The sequence below is a fragment of the Carica papaya genome, chromosome 6 (assembly GCF_054855325.1).
Source record: "Carica papaya isolate Zhongbai chromosome 6, ASM5485532v1, whole genome shotgun sequence".
NCBI lineage: Eukaryota > Viridiplantae > Streptophyta > Magnoliopsida > Brassicales > Caricaceae > Carica > Carica papaya.
The window spans coordinates 2,895,609-2,914,919 of NC_142314.1; the positions used below are offsets into that span (position 1 = coordinate 2,895,609).

The following is a 19,311-nucleotide window of genomic DNA, read 5'->3' on the forward strand; positions in this document are numbered from 1 at the left end:
ATATTTTTAGACACGGGCCTCCATTTTGGCCCGTTTTCAAAACAGAGACGGCTTACAATGGACTGGGTCGGGCTAATATGTGGATATTTTAGAAATGGGTCTGCTTTGGTCCAGTTATGAATATGTATTATTACCTCAAAGTTTCCAAGATCCAACGGCTGAAGATTAATCGAAAAACAAATCTGTCCCCTGTGAAGGATATTGACGTTTGGGTTGCTGTGGCTCCAAATCGGACACGCCATTAGTTTCAACTTCCTCACGACTACTTCCATAATTACCTGAAACAGTTTTGAGCAATGAAGTTCTCAGTACGGAGCTCGCCATTAAAACCCCAAATAATGGAGCTCCTTTGCAAAGCTACTGCTCTCACGTGGAGTCACTCAATCTCCTCCTCTCTTCACATGCCTCAATCTTTCACTGTGAGTATGGTGTTCACTCTTCATTGGGTGTCTTGCTGTAATTATGTGCATTTTTTTTTTTTATGAGAAATGCTGTGTTTATGTTATATACTACGGGAATGTAAATTTCTTGTGGCTGTTTAGATTGCTGAGGCCAAAAGATTCCGAGTGTGGTGTAGTTCTGATCAAATGCAGAAGGTACCGTCTTCAACATGTTTTCTTGTGTCTGGTTTTCCTGAGCTCTCGACGTTCAAACTATTCAAATTACTGATTGTTTTCAAATATATTTAGGAGTTGCTATTATAAAAATCTAATATCAATGTGCAGAAGTTATTCGGTTCAAGATAGATTTCATTGACTAGTCATATGATTTTGCAGACAAATCTTATGACTGTATCAATAACTGGAGCTACTGGCTTTATAGGAAAAAGACTGGTACAAAGACTGCATGCAGGTTAGGTTTTCTTCACATCATTGCAACTTCAATACATTGTATGTCTGTTTATAGGACATACTTCTTATGTGATCTCCTTTGTTGTTGTAGTTATTCTTAGTTCACTGAGGATAACTATGCATTGTAATATGGTATTTTTGGAATTTTTCCTTTCATCTTAAAATATGTAGGAAAAATTAGCTTGTAATTGAAGTATGTCATTGAAGTAGTTCATTATATGAATTGAAGTAATTCATTCAAGAGAAGACATCTTTATTTTATAGCAGAAGTAGGTAATCAATTTCCTAAAAAAGAGACCCAAAAAATAGCATGTAAACTTGAGTCTGCACAAATTAAGCAAAATCAAGAACTGGGAAAAGAAAGGCAGATAAAGATCGAACTGTAAACAGAGAGACGTCCTACAGACTGGTAAGAGAACTTATATGTCTTCTTTATACAAGACCAAGACATTGTATATGCTGCAAGAATAATTAATCAATTTATGCATAGCCTAACAGAGGTTCAACTTCATGCAGTTGACAGGATATTTAATTTCCTAAAGGCTAATCATGGTAAAGGAATTTTGTTCAAACAGAACACCAGACTAGTCTTTGAAGCATAAACTGATGTAAATTATACAAGTCTACCAGTTGATTGATTGTCTATTACGGATTATTGTAGTTCCTTTGTAAACAATCTTGTGGCATAAGGAGTAAAAATCAAAATGTAGTCACTAGATCGAGGGTGAAGGCAGAGTTTTGGGTGATGATACGAGGAGTGTGTGAATTATTATCGCTTTGGATAATATTGGAAAAATTTAGAGATTGGATGATAAGAGCGATGAGAAATTATTTTATAAAAACAAGTCTGCTGTTAACATTGTTCACAATCCTGTACAGCATGCCAGAAAGAAAAACATTTAAGATAATAGAGTGATAGTGATTTAATTTGTACTCCATATGTCTCAACTAATAGTCAACTTGTAAATGTGCTAAGAAAAGACTCAATAGTTCGAGAGTTTGAGGACTTATCTTTAAGCTTGGAACGAAAGATGCATCACTATGGAGATTTCATTCGATTTATTTTGATTAGTTTCTTATTTTTTCTTTTTGTAACACCTGGACATGCCCATCCATTTTCTTATCCTTAATCTAGAAGAAATTCAGTGAATTCCACATTCAGCTAAGCTTGTTCTTCTTCATTGAATGCAGATAAGCATTATGTTCGTGTCTTGACTCGTTCTAGATCAAAAGCTGAGTTAATATTTCCGGGTAAGAAGGTAATGTGTAATTTGTCTTTCTGGTAATTGCTTTCATTTTGTCAAAATTAATGGAAATCATTGATAAATATGACAAGCAGTCAGTCGTTGCAATGAATTAAATGTAGTTGCATTTATTTTGCTCATACACAAGTTTTATAGGGGCACTGCAGATTTATTAATTGCATTCTGTTATATTTTCCAGATTTAGCTCCTATATTTTCAATTTTTCATGGTTATGTTCTAACTTTGTGGTTACCTACTTTTTCTCTACTATTTTTCCCTCCTAATTTTCTACTACTCTTTGGCATATCAGTCAAGTACTTTCCAGGAATTGTAATTGCAGAGGAACCAGAATGGAAAAATTGCATTCAGGGCTCGAATGCTGTTGTAAATTTGGCTGGAATGCCCATTAGTACAAGGTGGTCTTCTGAGGTTAGTTCAAAATCTAATTTGAAGGTTTTTACATTGTAAAAGAAGAAATATTTCAAACTTCGTAATGGGGTGAACATGCCAATATTTTTTCACATTAGACTACAGAATTGGTATTCTACCCAGAAAGCAGGTATCAATGTTAACCCCTCAAATGTGCTGCAGATCAAAAAGGAGATCAAGCAAAGCAGGATAAAGACCACCTCAAAGGTGAAGGTCTATTGATTTGTTTTCTCTTTGCCACTATCTACATACTGAAACTGTTGGGATTTCTCAATAACAGTGTTGCTAACAGCATGAAGATGATAGCTTAAATTTTCTCTTTATTTTCTTTTCAGCTCATTGTTTTCAACAATTTTGAATTTGAAGGTTGTAGATTTAATAAATAGTTCACCAGAAGGTGCTCGGCCTGCTGTTCTAGTCAGTGCAACAGCTGTTGGTTTCTATGGTTTGTTTCTAAAAGACTACATCTTTGTTCTTCATTCTAGCAAGAATTGTGCATTATGAAGAAACAAGAAATTGAGCAGTCTCTGAAGATAATGTTATTGCATCATATAGTATCATTTTTTCCATATGTTAGTTGTTTCAATTTACCTCTAAAAGCTATGTTCTATTCGTCAAAGCATTAAGACTTGTCACCGAATTCCGGATCCTGTAACAGCATATTAAATCTATCATGTCTATTTTTTAGCAAACGGAAATATAATTGACTCTGTCTTGTTATGTTTGGAGGAGGTGTGCACTATTAGTTACTAATTAAGGAAGGCCAGAAAGTAGTTATCTGAATAAATACAATGTGCTGAGTAATAACGCTTATAGATTGTACTCAAGACAAATCTGAACATTGTTCCAATTGAGTTCATTTGGATTACCTGAATGAGATTTTGAGGGAAATACGTTAAATAACTTTGGATTTAATGTTCCTTCTCTCAGAAATTCTGTTTATTTAATTATTTTGGTCCATTGGCTGCCTATAAATGCTCAGGCTGTAGCGAAACAGCGGTATTCGATGAGAACAGTCCATCAGGGAATGATTACTTGGCTGAGGTAGGAAAAAATAATTTTGATTTCACCGGTTACTATAGTTTGATTTTCCATTCCATATACCTGAACAATTGATTTGATTGGGTTTAGTTATATTTCTATATCAAAGAACATTTCTTATTCACGCTTCAGCATGTGTGTGTGTGTGTTATGTTATAAGCTCTCATTTATTGAGAAATAGTCTCAAAGAATGCGACAGGGAAAAGTAACATTATACAAACAACATGTTCTTCTCGACTAATAAAATTTTCTAACAAAGGTTAGAGATTACTTGTTCTTTCCCATGTTAAAAAGCCATTTTACATGTCAAGATGGTGTTCAATCATGCACATAAGTGCTTCTGAATTTGTGTAACTTTTCCTCCACCTTCCAACCCCAGTCCTTTTCTCTTTGGCATGCCATAAATCGTTTATCTGAGCTATATATGCTATTATCTAAACTGGTCTGTGTTTCATGAAATGTAATTTAGTTGCTTTCAGAATTAGCAGAAATCATGTATTTTTGCTTTTCATGGTAAAATGTGCCTCTTCAGGTTTGTAGAGAATGGGAGGCAACCGCTCTCAAAGTCAATAAGGATGTTAGATTAGCACTTATCCGCATTGGTGTGGTTCTTGGTAAAGATGGCGGTGCCTTAGGTAAAACTAAGCTCTCAATGTGCTCTCCCTCTCTTTATACATTCACAAATGTTGAAGTTATCAATGTAAACATTTTATCTTTCAGCTTTTTCAAATAGATTTGCTCCTGTGGGCCATGCGTGTTAACCAATTCTCAGGCTCAACTTCTAACTAGAGTCAAGAGATCCTACAACAAATCTAATAGTGTTTTAAGTTTTGCCTGCCATCAAAATATTTGAAATGTGCTTTATGATGTACGTCCATACACGTTTTTTGAAACATAATATCGTGCTTAGCTTACAATACTAAAACTGTATTAGACAGACCTTTTAATTTTTGTAAGTAATTAGTAAAAATACAATTTTAGCTCTGTGATGATAAACTCTTCAATATAACTTGCTCCAGATATTAGAAACGAAATTTTAATTCTTTGAGCCTTTGCAGCTAAGATGATTCCTCTTTTTATGATGTTTGCGGGTGGACCTTTGGGCTCTGGACGGCAATGGTATTTGACATTCTACTTTTCCTTTTACAATTATTTGTCGAAGAAAATGCTCCAGAAGTCCTAAAATAATTGAAGAATGTCAAAAGCTCTTCATTTCTTTCCCCTCCATAATATCAAGATTGATGTTCTTGTCGCTGTAGGTTTTCTTGGATTCATCTGGATGACATAGTGAACCTAATATATGAAGCACTGTCAAATCCTTCTTACAAAGGTAAGCTTATATTTATCAAATAAAATGAATGATGGTTCCTGTATTGCACTCTTCACTTCTCGTGGCAATTGTTTATAAACTTATCACATGTTTTGATCCTTCCTAATGTGAATCTTGTGATCATTATAATGCCGAGAAATTATAATGTGCAATGACTTTATATTAAAGTGGTATTTTTTTGTATTGTTATTGAATGAAAATTGATGGGTAAAATTTATGAATTCATTTATGAACCTGCCAATAATAGTGAGAAAATACTTACATCATGTAGTATATTGCTACCTCTCTTAGTCATTAACTGCATTATATTGCTTTTAAGAATTGTTCTACACAAATATTTGAACTCATTATACCCATCGTTTTCAGGAGTTATCAATGGAACTGCACCAAACCCAGTTCGATTAGCAGAGATGTGTGAACAATTGGGTAAAGTATTGGGCAGGCCCTCATGGCTGCCTGTACCAGACTTTGCTCTCAAAGCAGTCTTAGGGGAAGGTGCTTCCGTGGTATGATTTTCATTATCCCTTGTTTCTTTTTTTCTTGAAATATAAATACAAATATACACATATTGGTGAAGTAAATATATCTGAGCTGATGATCAGGTTCTGGATGGGCAAAGAGTAGTACCTGCAAGAGCCAAGGAGTTGGGTTTCCCCTTCAAGTACCCTTACGTGAAAGATGCACTAAGAGCCATTCTTTCTTAAGGAATATGTGGATGACAACACTGAATATCCATTCTTTAATCAATCGGGGAATTTTCTGACACTAGAGTCTGAGAGATTATACATATACCTAGCAATATTGAGATTATGGATCAGTATTTCTCTTACTTATCTTTCTTTTTTTCTTTCTTATTTACTAGTGAATAATTCTTTTATAAATTATGTGGCTGTGTGTTGATATGTTTCTCACATGAAATGCACCGCAACCATGGATATGTAGAACTTCAATGCTGTACAAAATGCCAACGCACGGCAATATTTGGTGGGATGAGTTTCTTAGAATATACTTTTATAATTAAATTTTAACAGACTTCATGAGGTAAATGCCAACTACCGAGTTAAAGCAGGCAGTCTCGAAATTTTAACTAAACTAGAAACCAAGACTAGGTTTGGAGGACATTATAATGATTTAATCTGGCACCTATACTACCACAAAATTGTATATCACGAGCGGACACTATTAAGAAAAAAATATTACATTACTCGGCTTCAACTTCAAAATGCTTTTTCTTTACATTTTCAGTATGTCACCTATTTAAATATATTATATATAAAGAATCACAAGCTTCAATGGTGTTTATAAATGAACATGAGTTGTCATATAGGAAAAAAAAAACGTGTTTTCATTTTTTTCTTCTGAATTTAAATCTGGACAAACATGAAATTTAAGTTGTTAACCTTTTCTTCCCCTCTTAATTACGAAATAAGAATCTACAGTTCCATTTTCTGATGATATAACATCCTGGATTAAACGATAATAAGTCTGCAGTCTCCTTCGCTCCGTGGATGACTGGCAAAAGTAGAAAAGTTAAAAGCCATTGCTTTTCTACCTCAACCCTTCAATGAGTATTTTTTGCCGGAAAAAGGCTGGAACTTTGGCTCTTCTTTCTTTTCCGGCTGCTGCTCTTGTTTGGTCTCTTTTCCAGCTTGCTGACCATTTTGAAATTACAAGCAACTGGTTAGGAGTGTATAATCAACTTGTTCATATTTCACTTGTAGCCAATTTAGGCATCGTTGCAAATAATTCTATAGGAATAAAACATGATCCTAACTTAAACATGATTGCAAAAATACCTAAATGTACTATTCCAGTATCAGATTATCAACTTTTTTAACACATAGACAAAAGATTAATAAAGCAGTATTTTTGTACTAAATCAAAATAAGATGGCTTTGACTATTATATTTAAGTTTAGAGGCATTTTTCAAAGAGTACCTTCTGTTTATCTGTTCGAGGATGGCTAACATTTGAACCAAACACAAGCTTTCCTGAAGTTTGGTGACTAGTGGTTTGTGAACCAGATCCAGCAGACAGCTGCTTATTCCCACGAGCCACAGCGTCGGGTTGCTTGTCTTTGGCAAGGAAGGAAGAAACTGATGGGGGCTGATAACTTAGAGGTTTCCCATCCAGCCGTCTCCCAACTCCAGTAAAAGGGTTGAATTTTGGTTCAGCCGGTGCTGGATCCTCTTCAACTAGAACAAGAAGCATGACGTAAGCAAGAAATGAATAGGAAAAAGAAAAAGCAATTCCAAACCTACCATGAAATTACGAGCAACTCCTGCCTAGAATGAATTATAAAGGAAAACCTATTTGACATGAAAGTAGCACTCACTTATACCCTTCGTCCACCCAACATCCCAAACAAGAGATGTGTTGTGCGGGAAAAAGAAATATGCGCACTATAAAGAAAGATTCCTCCGCAAATCAAATGTTAAGATACAAAATATAAAATGCATGGAACAACTGGTTTCTTCAAAGAAAATATGCAAGACCACAATTTTTTCCTTGGATAAATGTGAATTTAGTTTATTGAGAAGCAAAGAACATTCAACCAGATATGAGGAAGGCTTTTTCTAGAGGAACAACTGCAACAAGCTTCTCCAAAAAGCAACTCGTGACCAGAAACTGAGATACACACCTTGGGCTGGTGCCTTGCTGGAAGGAACAGATGGAACAGGCTTTTCAGGTTCTTTGTAATCCAGAGGAGGTGCAAAATCCACCTCACAGTCTGTCTCAATGATACTAATTGCATGGGAAGGCTTTGTCTCTACAATATCTATGTAATACTTTTTGTTGTTGTAAGCCACCATTATGCTGTCTCCAGTAGTTAAGCAAGAATAATTCCTCAGAGTTGTCTCCAAGCTGAATTACAAGTACAATGAAATCAAAGACCATTGACTAGCATATATATGCAGCGATATCTACATAATTACGCAGAATAATTTCTTATCATATAAAGAGAAGAAAAGGAAAAGTGCAAATGCATGAAGATGTGAATCAGACACTCTCCATAAAAGTGCAAAGATCAAGATTTATTTTGAATTGATATCAGTTTCCAACCCAGCAAAGATCATGGTGAGACATAGTTCATGAGGTAAATTGGCATATTGCACAATTGTTTCAATTGGAAAAGCGTCAAGGACAGAGTTTATACACAGAAACTCAAGCAGATCACTAATTTAGCTTCATAAAAACTTGTCCACTTCACTCACAAACCCCTCCACACACACAAAGAAGAGTCAAACAGTTTGGTTGTTGGCCCCATGTGTGGAATTAACTTCTTAACATGCCACCGGAATAACTCAGCGAGTAATATTACAAGGCACATCATGTCAAGTTAATAAAGGGACAACAATATTCACTTCAAAATAAGAGCCTTCCCGACCAAAGCATCAGATATCAACAGATGGGGAAGGATCTCCATGCCTCCAAACAAACTAAACATTAGAATAGAACTTACATAGCTTTTGGATTAGAGATATCCAAGAAGTCCTTTGTGTGGGGTTGTAATTTAACATAGGTTCCCTTTGGAAGAGTCACATTTTTCACTCTCACAATATCTCCTTCTTGTAAAAGCAGGTTCTCCATCATCTGAGCGACACCAGTTCCATAAGAGAATTCAATAGATCAAATCAATCTTTTTTCACAGTTAAAACCTCTTTACCAACATAACAGCATACAATATACATGGAGAACCACAGAAAACCACCTACCCAATACGGCATATAGATCATGCCTTCTTCTGCAATGAACTCCAGAACACCACAATGAGAAACCCGCTCAGTAGCAGCATTCCGAAGTTCAAACAACATTGGATAATCGATGTGCAGAGATGCTGCATTATTTTGTAAATTAGTATTCTGTATCTGATTTGATGACTCAAACACCATCAACAATAATTCAAGCAGTAGCTTTTCTTTCAAAAAAAATATATATTTCAAGCAGTAGTTAAACAGATACTAGATCACAGAAACTAACCGAGACGATCAAGGGCTGACGGTGGCATTATGACTGGGAAAAGATACCAAAAATAAAGCAACATTAAAAGGATGTTCAAGAAGATATCTGAAGACTAAATGTACAAGTTTGCTGAGTGAAGACTTACTTTTATCACCACTTTCAATTTGTGGCTGCAGGATGAAAAAAATAGAATCAGATAACGAAGGTAATAACAAAAGGATATGCTTAAATATTTATTTTTGCAAGATCAAATATGATGATGCTAATAATTATATTATCAAACAGGCAAGATATGATCAGTTGGCTAAACATGACCACAAGATCAAATCACCTATAACCGAGCATCTGGATGACACTTTTCCCGACAAACCATTTCTTAACCACACAATAAACCCCTCACTAACCTTTTCAATAAAAGATGCCGGGTAACATCGATAGCTTTGCTCAAATGATGTTCCGCTATATCCAAATCCGTCAAAAAACTGAAAATGTCACAACAAATAGATAACTTAATAGCTAGTTACATCATATAATGGTAGTTTTCTGATAGATACTGAGAACAACAAGAAGAAGAGCAACTGTTTAGGATGACAAAAACAGGCAACAGATTACACAAAAAATGTGCAAAATGTATTATTTCTTAAATTTATTCCTATGTTCACCAACATAGCAAAAGATGTTTGGTTGGATCACCAATTGGTGAAAAAAGCTATTTTAAATAATAAATTGTAAAGTTAAGATATGATGACAAACTACTCAGTTCCCTATTAAGGTATAATGACTGAGCATCATAATCTGTGTTGTCTCAGAATGCTTTATTATAAGTTACTTTTAACCAAAATTTATAGAGAAGTATCATTGCTAGCAGCACCATTCATGGCAATGCAACTGGAATGATCATTAGTTTAGACTGTCAATTATATTATATCCTCAATATAAGATCATCGAGGTCCAGCCAACCCATGATTGATAGACTTCATCATCAAGTAGAGCTTTCAGATTCCAGATGCATCCTGGTCCTCAGGGAGCAGTGGGCAGTGCACAGGGTAGATATTTTCAGAATACGGGGACACATCAAAACTAGACATGCTAATGCAGAAGTAAGCCATACAACAAGCATACTCTTGATTATCCCAAAACATTGATTAAATGAAATGATCTAGCAGAAAGACATAATGGACATACCATTTTTAATGTGAGTAATAGACGATGTAGACAATCAACCCTGAAAGTCTCTGTAGAAGAACAAAAAGACAACTCAAGTAACATAGAACTTTAAATCATCCTTTAGTTAAAAAAACTAAGTCACCAGACATCACATTGACTACAGAATATGAGAAGCGCCTTGGAAAAAAAACCTAAAGTTTACCAAATTCTTAAAACACTAAACTTCAGACGAGTTCTATATATAATCAATGGACAAAAGTTTCATATATTTGCAATATATCTCAGTTATAAGAGAGAGAGAGAGAGAGAGAGAGAGAGAGAGAGAGAGAGAGAGATGAATTAAGCACTGTTGCAGTCCCATTAACAGAGAAAAAGGCTTAACAATACATAAAACGGATAAATAGAATATAATGTTAACAACAATTTTGTGGTTTTTAAGCTTCAAATCTATACCAGCAATATTGACAAAAATATAAATATGAATAAAAGGTATGTATTATTTTGATCAATTTTCATGGACATTAACTATTAAAAGTAAACAGAGCCAAGATTAGTCTACTCATGTAAATGTTCCATTACTAAAATTAGATGAACAGAGATATCAGGCTGGGAAGTATACGACGTTGAAAATCGACAGATAACCAAAAAAGAAAAAACAAATTGGAATAAGACTAACTCGAATACACACCAAGGAATTCAATTACCGATTTACATCAACTAACGACAAAAAATTATATTTACATACGCCTAAACTGCATAAAATCCAAATGCAAATTAATAGTCAAATTAGATAAGATCATTTCATCAGGAAGATCATATAAATGTATTCAATAGAGCGAACAAACTTTTTACCTGTATAATCCGCAAAGAATCCGAGAAGAGAAGAGCGAAGCTGTAGCGGAACCCTGGACTGAGCTAATCGAAACAGACGAGAGCGAGCAAGTGTGCGTCAGTCACTCGGCGGCAAGATGAAGAGAAGGAAAGATCCTCTGCGTCAAAGAAACAAGAAAATTGGGGGTTTCTGGATGTGGCAAAGAGGGAGATGGAAGGTAAGGTCTCCTGGAGTTTTGACGAGAGTGTGAAACTGAGAATCCTACAGGGAAAAGCTAAATGAATAAACGATTGTCTTGCGTAAAAAGGAAATCGACTCTGGTTTTGATCCCAAAACGGTGCGTATCAAACACGCCAAGTCGCAATCCGCCACGTGTATGTGAGATACTTTTTAAGTTACTTTCGTATCTACTGCAAATGGGCCCTTTGAAACTTATGGGTCGGGCGTTTTCTGGCCCATACTTTCAACAAGGCCTTTTTTAAAATGTAATAAATTGTTTTGGGGATTGTAAGATGTTAAAAAAAAGGATGAATTTGAAATATATACATATATATATATATATATATGAATAGAAATTACCAAGATTAAAGGAAAATCAATTTGAAGGTGGGAGGTAGATTGATCAACTTTTAGGGTATATTATGTATGTTATTAGTACAGTATTATATACATACATACATACATACATATATATATATATATTAGTCTTCCTCTTAACATTTTAATTTGTGAAAATCTGTGGAAGTAGAAAGATAATATCGTCTGATCCAAAAGTCAAGTGTAAGACCATAAGCTCGTTAAATTAAATTAGAGGAGCAAATTGTAGTTGGAGGTAGTAGTAGTCTGTGAGAGGAGTAAAAGCAACTGAACCGCAGAAAACAGCATGCGCCATAAAATAAAGATGGGCTTTTTAACAAGTGGTGGAGGAAGATGAAAAGGACTTAAGAAGCACATTTTTCATTTACACCATTTACACCACCACATCAATTGCAACCAAACTTGTGCCAAGAAGAAGAAACATTTGTCAAGGGAGCTAAAACACAGACATCTACAAAATCAGCTCGGTTGATCCGATCCAATCCAATCCAATCCAAATTACATGATAATTAAATTTTCTCGCAAGATAAGCCGAAAATCAAGCACGAAGGACAGACCCTTCTTCGTACGCAATTTGAATTTTGTATGCCCCAATCATTAAAATGGTACCCAAATGGTAAAGGTTCCATTTTTTCAACATGGTAAGTTTCCAATAGCATGCTCACATTAATGGCAATAGTTATAGATCAGATCAAATACTGCACAGTGGGCAAAAAACTAGCTGCAACAAAATCAACTGGGTTGAAGTTAGTCGGTACTTCCTCTATGTGGATTCTTCAATGGCTTGTGTTCGAGTCTTTACAATAGTCCTTTAAGGGTTCGTTAGAAAAAACTAGCCGAACCCAAGAGTTTGCTTGGCCGCTGGTGCTCTTACCTCATTTTCTTCTCTAGAAACATTTTTAAAAGAAAAAAAAAAAACTTGGTTCCCTTTTTTGAGCCAATCAATAGGATTAGGAAGAAGATAAAAGGTGGGAGGCAAAGAGAAATCAACATTATTATGGATGTTCTTCACATATCAGCAATAGTGATTTACAGGCCTAATGAATCACAATTAGGTAAAATCAACAGTGATTAGATGAGCATTAACATGATGTCCCGAGGGCTCCTAAAAGAAAGAAAAGAAAAAAAGAAAAGAGAAAAGGACATGGTGCCCCACAGTTTGAAAAAAGAGAAGGCAATATTGTTGATTCTTCCTACAATTTTAGGCAAAATATCATCGATGAAAAACTGAGCAGATAGATAATACCTCCCTCTATTTCCCCATGATCCATCCTCGTGCTAATCATTGATACTGTCAGTTAATCTTAACTACCCCCCCCTCTCTGCACAGCCCACTGCCATTTTTAAAGAGGGCCACTCCAGCAGCTGTCAAGTTTGCATTGATGAATCATCCTGGAAATGACAACATCAACCCAGAAGATCTTTTAGCAAATATTATCTTCCTATCATTACAAAAAGATTAAATTTTGGGACATGACAAGCTACCAAAAATCAAGGTAAAATCATGGAGATCTTCTCAAAATCTCTTCGCAAACAATGCCAAATTCAAAATCTAAACCATTCTTATCTCATTACCCACAATTACATTAATTAATCAGTTAACACCATTTAACCCCACTTCAACTCGTTTTACAAGTAGATAATGGATGGGGGGATGAGTGCTGGAACCAAATACCATTCAACTATCCCAAAACGGCATCTTGAAGACAGTGCTGTACATGGGTCATACTGATAAAGATCACATGACCACCATCAAAGCTACACATGACTAATTTCAGACAAAAAAAAAAAGAATCATTTTAAGACAATTTCCACTAGAAATATCAAGTCAGGCTCTGAAAAAATAGTTGAATGATCCTCCTTTTACGTGGTGCTCTGCATAGCCACTCATCTATGTTAGAAAACAAGTTGCAGGAACCACTAATATGTTCTAGATGTAGTTGTTACAAGAGATAAAATCACCTATTGAAGGAGTTAATGCTAAAACACCTCAAGAAAAATCCAATACTAATAGATGAACAATTTATATGAAGAACACAGATTAAGCTAGAATCAACAGCTTGCATGCGGTAATTATTTGAGCTCGAAAACTAAAACAGTTCTGGGTCGAAGAACTCATGTTCCAGCTAGCGTTATTGTTAGTAAAGTGACGACCTCACAAGAAAAAAATCAAGCAGAAAGTAAATAATGATCTCTTAATACACCTGCAGATGACTAATCTAACAGGTTCATCCACCAAGGGATTTCACTTCAGAAAGAATGAATTAGGAGCTATTCAGAAGCACCTTAAGACTATAGAAATAAGCTGGTGAATATGTTCAGATATCTTTTCAGGGAGAAAATTTTTCAAGCATTCAGCATAAATTATGCCTTACATTACGGGTAAAATATGAAGAAATTGAAGGTAAGATAAAGTAAAATATATCATCACAATACCCGAATCCAGCTAATAATATCCTTAGAGATATATCTTCAACAAATCTTCAAGATTGTAGGTTAATCAACATTTGCTATAACTGTTAATTGTAAAATATGATGGATCCACCGACAGTCTAACTTCCTCTCATCTGAGGAAAGGAATATAAAAGTTAAGATGTATTGTAACACTAACACTAGACCTTACCATAGAGCAGAACACATGATTTCCATGTTCAAATTTAGTTTATGTTTTTTCCCTTGTTTGTCTAAGTTCCAAGTGTATGATTTCTAGGATCGCTGTCGATCTGGCAAACATCGAAAGAATCCAAATAGGGGTTCAGGTTCCATGGTAGCAGTATTTTGAAAAACAAAAGGGACCAACCAAAAAAGAAGAAAGCACAGATTAGATTACTTTACTCTCCTAAAAGAAATTCTTGTGATAAATTAGATTATTTTACCAGCTTATAGATAAAGAAATTCTTCCAGAAAATTAGATTACTTTCCTACTTTTATAGTTAAAGCACAACGCATGTTCAGCAAGAAGGGGAACAACACAAAGGTCAATCCAACAGAAGGGACATCCAAGGCTCAAGCAAAAACGAGCGGGTCACTATGAAAGCTTAAAACTTTAACTTTAGAATTGATACAATAGAATCTCTAAACAAAAATGGTGAGGATCTTGGATTTATTCCATGAAAATTTATCCACATATTCCATATACAAAACTTTGGGTGTCAAACCAAATTCAAACCAATGAACTCATCCACAATAATACATACTAACAGTATCATGTGCTTTAGTAGCATCTTTAAATTTCCGAAACAATCATAAAGAAATTCCAGGAAAAAATGGTTCCCAACGGGGTCAGATTCCAGCTCAAATCCCTACACGAAGTGTCTTTTTATCGCAAGATACCCAGAGATTGAATCCAGCCTCCCATGTTATCCTGATCCCTTATGTTGACCACACTAAAGTAATAATCTTTTAGTATTGCTTTGTCAAATATTTGTGTCTCACAACCAGTCTTCACAAGTTTCATATCCCTTTCAGGGATGCATCCAATCTTGACCGCAAGATATCTTAGAAGCCAAGCTATGCCAAACCAACCCCCCCCTCCCACTCCAACACACCCCAAAATTGTGGTCAACAAAAGACCCCTAATTGAAAGAATTCCATTGTTCGCATCTAACCATGCTTTTATGAGAGATCTCTCTATTAGAAGCAAACCCATTATTCCAGTCTCCATGGCAAGATTAATTATGTACTGTCCACATAATAGTTAAAACCCATAGTAAATGCTACAGTCTCGTCAAATGAGAAGGCTTAGCTGCGAAGCCATTGACAAATAGACAAGAGACCCCACAAAACTACGATTCCAAAATCTCTTTTATCTAACCTTTTCCACAGAAAAGACTGGTCCCATTTACATTTCTTTCATGGTCAAATCCAAGACAACCTCCAAAATCAAACCCAAAAAGGCCCTACCAGGATCACAATTGAATAAAGAGAAAGCAACAAACCAAATATAGTTTAAAAATTCATAAAGCAATCACACGATTCAGAACAACCCACAAAAAAAATGAACTTTGCCTGTGCACCAGCAAAAGACTTCTGATCATGCAAAAATATATATATAGCTCCAAAGAACGAGAAAAAAGAGAATGGTAAAAACACAAAAAACTCTGGGAAGTCTTCTAAATAAGAACATAGAAACAGAGGGAATAAGATCCCGAATTTACAAAAGGGTGGATTCGGTTCACAACATCCCCTCAATTGCAACAAATGCAAAAGACCCTGCCTTGCTTATGCAGAAGACCCTGCCCGGCTTACATCTTTCGCTTCACCAACATTCAAACAAAAAATGAAGCCGACAATGATATACTAAAATTAAACTAAAATTGTAAGTAACAAAGACAACCTCAAAGGACAGACAAACCATTCTTAACAATGCAATGGAAAATGGCATATGCTGCAAAGACCTGAGATTTACTCAAGCACAGCAATAAGACCACTGCTCATCCTCCCCAGCTCCAGACTCAATCACAGCAGCATTATAGTCATCCTCATTGCAGTAGTAAAAACCACTGTTATTGATTGCAGTCAATGAACAAGACAATGAAAACAGATAGGGCATGTTGTGGAAGGAACGAGCAATGGTACTAGCGATGCCATGACCATCTTCGTTAATGCCATCACCATTGTCATGATTGTTCTGTCCAGTATACTCCAGAGCACGGTGCTTGAGGGTCTCGAACATGAGCTCGGGCTCGTGCTGCATCACCCGGAGGACGTCCGCACAGGTCGGCCCCGGCATGGCACGGGTCACAGCAAAGCTATGTGGGCCATCACTTTGCAAAACCTGGACAACGCTCGGGCCTCCAAACAGGTTGTGGACTCCACCGAGGGCCTCCTCATAAGCCCCACCCAAGAACATCCCCAAAAGGTACCGCCCACCATCACCACCACTGCCGCCACAGCCCTCCAGCTCATGTAAAGGCAAACTGGACTCACCACCAATGAACTTCTCAATCTTACCATCACTATCACAAGTTAAATCAGATAAAACCCCTCTCACTCCCGGCCTTTGATCTAGCCGATGAATAGGGACAATCGGGAAAAGCTGGCCAATGCCCCAGAAATCAGGAATCGAAGTGAAAACCGATAGATTAACGTGATAGGTACGAACTGGATCAGGAGCACCTATCAACTCAGAAACCAACTCACAAAACCCATCAACTGCAGCCAATTGCTCAATGCATATAGTACCTTCCTTGAAGTCTTCAAGGCATCTCTCCTTTAGTTTATCAGCATAGAACCAGCAAGTATCATAATCACCGCGCGCGTCTGCAGTGGCCAGATTCAGGTAGGCTGCACGAGCATCATCTTTAAAACGGTCAAAGAAACACTGCATGAGAAAAGTATTCATTGCGGGCGCGCTAGGCACGCTCACTGACATGGCCTCAAATATTAAAACTGAGTGATGGGAAACAATTGCTCGTCCACTTTCGCTGCAAATCACTGGATGCTTCACAGATTTCCGGTCACAAACACCTGCAACCGTGCGAACAACAGCCGCGGCGTACTCCTCAAGACTATAAGCAACAGAGACATCAGACTCAGCCGATTTCGATCCATCATAATCGATACCCAGACCTCCACCAATGTCAACGACTTGCATGCGAGCACCGAGACGGGTTAACTCGCAGTATATCTGGGAGGCCTCACCAACACCATCCGCAAGCAGGGTTGTGGATGGGATCTGAGATCCGATATGAAAATGCAGAAGTTGCAAGCAATCAAGCATCCCTGCTTGCTTTAGCTTCCCCACGACCCGAAGAATCTGGGTCGTGGTCAACCCGAACTTCCCTTTCTCGCCGGAAGTAGAACCGAAATGACCCGAGTGCTTGGTCCTCAGTTTGGCTCGGACACCGATAACTGGTTTCACCGACAGCTTAGTGCTCAAATCAATCACCAAATCGATCTCTTCCTCTTGCTCAAGCACAATCACTGTGTTCAACGACAGCTTCCTCGCAAATAGAGCCAGCGAAATATACTCTGCATCTTTGAACCCATTACACACAAGAAGAGCATCTGGGCTACCTTTGCACAAGCAGCTCATAGCAAGGAGGAGCTCGGGCTTTGACCCGGCCTCCAACCCAAACCGGAATGGGGTCCCAAACCTCACGATATCCTCCACAACGAACCGGTCCTGATTGCATTTCACAGGATAAACACCTTGATAATGAGCCTCGTACCCTTGAGATTGAATCGCGTAGTCGAAAGCCGACTGCAGGGACTCGAGCCGGTTCTTGAGCACGTCGGGCAGTCGCACGATAAGCGGGAGCTGCAACCCTAGCCCGCCCACCGATTTCGGATCCGAAACTTTCTTCACAATCTTGAGCAGGTCAATCTCCTGGTGCGGCAGAGTTTCCGCACCATGTGGGCGAACGGAGATATTGCCGGAGGTATTGACAGAGAAATACGGCGCGCCCCAACCATCGATCTTGTAGAGCGCCGCAGATAGCGCGGGGGACCAACGGGACTGACTGGTATGGTCACCGGCGGCCGCAGTGGCGGCGGCGGCGGCGGTCGGAAGGTTGGTGGTGGTGGGCGCCGGAGGGGAAACGACTGCAGGAAGGGAGCTATCCCCGGCAAAGACGTAGCCAGGAGGAACGGCAGAATCTACGCCGCACACCAGGGCCGGCATCCTCTTCTCTGCGACGGATTAAAATTTGGTTATGGAGAAAAAAAAAAGAAAAAGAAGAAGAAGAAGAAGAAGAAGAAAAAAAAAAACTGTAAGCTCTTTAGTCCCTCAATTTTGTAAAGGTGGGGGCTTTAGAACCCGCCGAGGCCGGAGCCCCGGCTACCCCCTCAAAAGAAGCAGTAAAAGGCCCTATTACAACCACACCAACACCCTCTCTTTACCCAAATCAACCCCGAAATCCCCACACCGACCCTTCAGGAGAAGTTAGTCAAAACCAGTTTAACCAGAACGAAATCTACGTTTCTAGGAACGCAACGCTTCGGCCCCAAAAACAACCCACACCATGCAGATCTGGTTCACAAAAAACACAAAACTAGGAAATATTGTTTTTGGATGGGAATGGGATTTTCCTTGAAAGAGCCAAAAAAAAATAAAAATCAGGGAGAGAAAACGAGAGAAAATATAGGGCTAGGTTTAGGGGTTATCTCCTCCTTCTTCTTCTTCTTCTTCTTCTTGAAAAGAAGGCGCAGAACGGATGTGACCTGAGCGAGAATTGCATGGAGGAGGAGGTCGATTTATATAAAAAAAACCGAGGGTTACTGTTGGGCCGTGGGCCCCGTTTCTTTGGGCCATAAGAAATATCTTTTTTTAATTTCTCATTTGGTAAAAAAATAAAAAATAAAACATATATATATAATTTTTTTTTTCCGTTTTTATTTTTTTTAATGTAACAGTTACGAATAAACTTCTTAATAATAAAATTAAAAATAAGACAAGGAATTTACAATTTAACATTTTTTCAAAAAATATGGTATTGGGAAGCTGAGTCTGAGGTTCCCTTGATAAACTATTAATCAGCGTCGAGTTGCCGCGTGGCTACCAGACGTGGGGCCCTCTCCTTTTATAGGCGATAAATTGGGAATAAGGCAGTAAACAGCTGACTCAAGACTTGTGAGATTTTACCTATTCGCGAGAAGTTTTATTTCCGGTATTTTCCGATAGGAAAGTCGCAGGAAGCTTCTCCCGTGATGTAGCCATTCTCCATCAACGGCTATGATTCTGCCACGTAATGGTTAGTTATCCTTTGCCCACTCAGATTCCGTTACAGGTGTATATTTACCCATCATGGGCCTGGCATGTATATCTCGTTTATTTTTCCTATTTAAACCTTTTTAAAAAAATTTATAAAAAAAGGATATATATGAAACGGTCACGTGGAAATCACGTGGGGATAA

The 19,311-nt window shown here is 37.4% G+C and overlaps 3 protein-coding genes across 3 annotated transcripts; 1 reads left to right on the top strand and 2 right to left on the bottom strand.

The window, feature by feature from the left end:
• Positions 1-233: 233 nt before the first annotated feature.
• On the top strand, positions 234-5,923 carry SULA (NAD(P)-binding Rossmann-fold superfamily protein). The gene is made up of 13 exons (XM_022033630.2): positions 234-419; positions 543-596; positions 777-852; positions 2,043-2,102; positions 2,406-2,524; positions 2,687-2,731; positions 2,891-2,969; positions 3,507-3,568; positions 4,098-4,200; positions 4,624-4,684; positions 4,825-4,895; positions 5,262-5,401; positions 5,498-5,923. The coding sequence occupies exons 1-13, from the start codon at positions 297-299 to the stop codon at positions 5,597-5,599; spliced, it is 1,095 nt and encodes a 364-aa protein (XP_021889322.1). The 5' UTR covers positions 234-296; the 3' UTR covers positions 5,600-5,923.
• Positions 5,924-6,219: 296 nt separating this feature from the next.
• UFD1 (ubiquitin fusion degradation 1) lies at positions 6,220-11,147 on the bottom strand. The gene is made up of 10 exons (XM_022033632.2): positions 10,878-11,147; positions 10,044-10,093; positions 9,263-9,340; positions 9,004-9,028; positions 8,877-8,909; positions 8,612-8,733; positions 8,359-8,489; positions 7,537-7,760; positions 6,834-7,090; positions 6,220-6,547 (listed from the first exon to the last, which is right to left on the bottom strand). The coding sequence occupies exons 2-10, from the start codon at positions 10,044-10,046 to the stop codon at positions 6,449-6,451; spliced, it is 972 nt and encodes a 323-aa protein (XP_021889324.1). The 5' UTR covers positions 10,047-10,093; positions 10,878-11,147; the 3' UTR covers positions 6,220-6,448.
• Positions 11,148-15,537: 4,390 nt separating this feature from the next.
• Positions 15,538-18,637, bottom strand: ADC2 (arginine decarboxylase 2). The gene has a single exon (XM_022033576.2). The coding sequence runs from the start codon at positions 18,077-18,079 to the stop codon at positions 15,863-15,865; it is 2,217 nt and encodes a 738-aa protein (XP_021889268.1). The 5' UTR covers positions 18,080-18,637; the 3' UTR covers positions 15,538-15,862.
• Positions 18,638-19,311: the final 674 nt, after the last annotated feature.

Excerpts from the sequence above, each read along its gene's own strand:
- ADC2 (XM_022033576.2), bottom strand. The coding sequence starts at position 18,079 with ATGCCGGCCCTGGTGTGCGGCGTAGATTCTGCCGTTCCTCCTGGCTAC.
- SULA (XM_022033630.2), top strand. The coding sequence starts at position 297 with ATGAAGTTCTCAGTACGGAGCTCGCCATTAAAACCCCAAATAATGGAG. Across the intron at positions 4,201-4,623 it reads TAAAGATGGCGGTGCCTTAG|CTAAGATGATTCCTCTTTTT; the intron begins GTAAAACTAAGC and ends GAGCCTTTGCAG. Across the intron at positions 4,685-4,824 it reads TTGGGCTCTGGACGGCAATG|GTTTTCTTGGATTCATCTGG; the intron begins GTATTTGACATT and ends TTGTCGCTGTAG.
- UFD1 (XM_022033632.2), bottom strand. Across the intron at positions 7,761-8,358 it reads ATCTCTAATCCAAAAGCTAT|CTTGGAGACAACTCTGAGGA; the intron begins GTAAGTTCTATT and ends CTTGTAATTCAG. Across the intron at positions 6,548-6,833 it reads CTCGAACAGATAAACAGAAG|CAAGCTGGAAAAGAGACCAA; the intron begins GTACTCTTTGAA and ends CAAAATGGTCAG.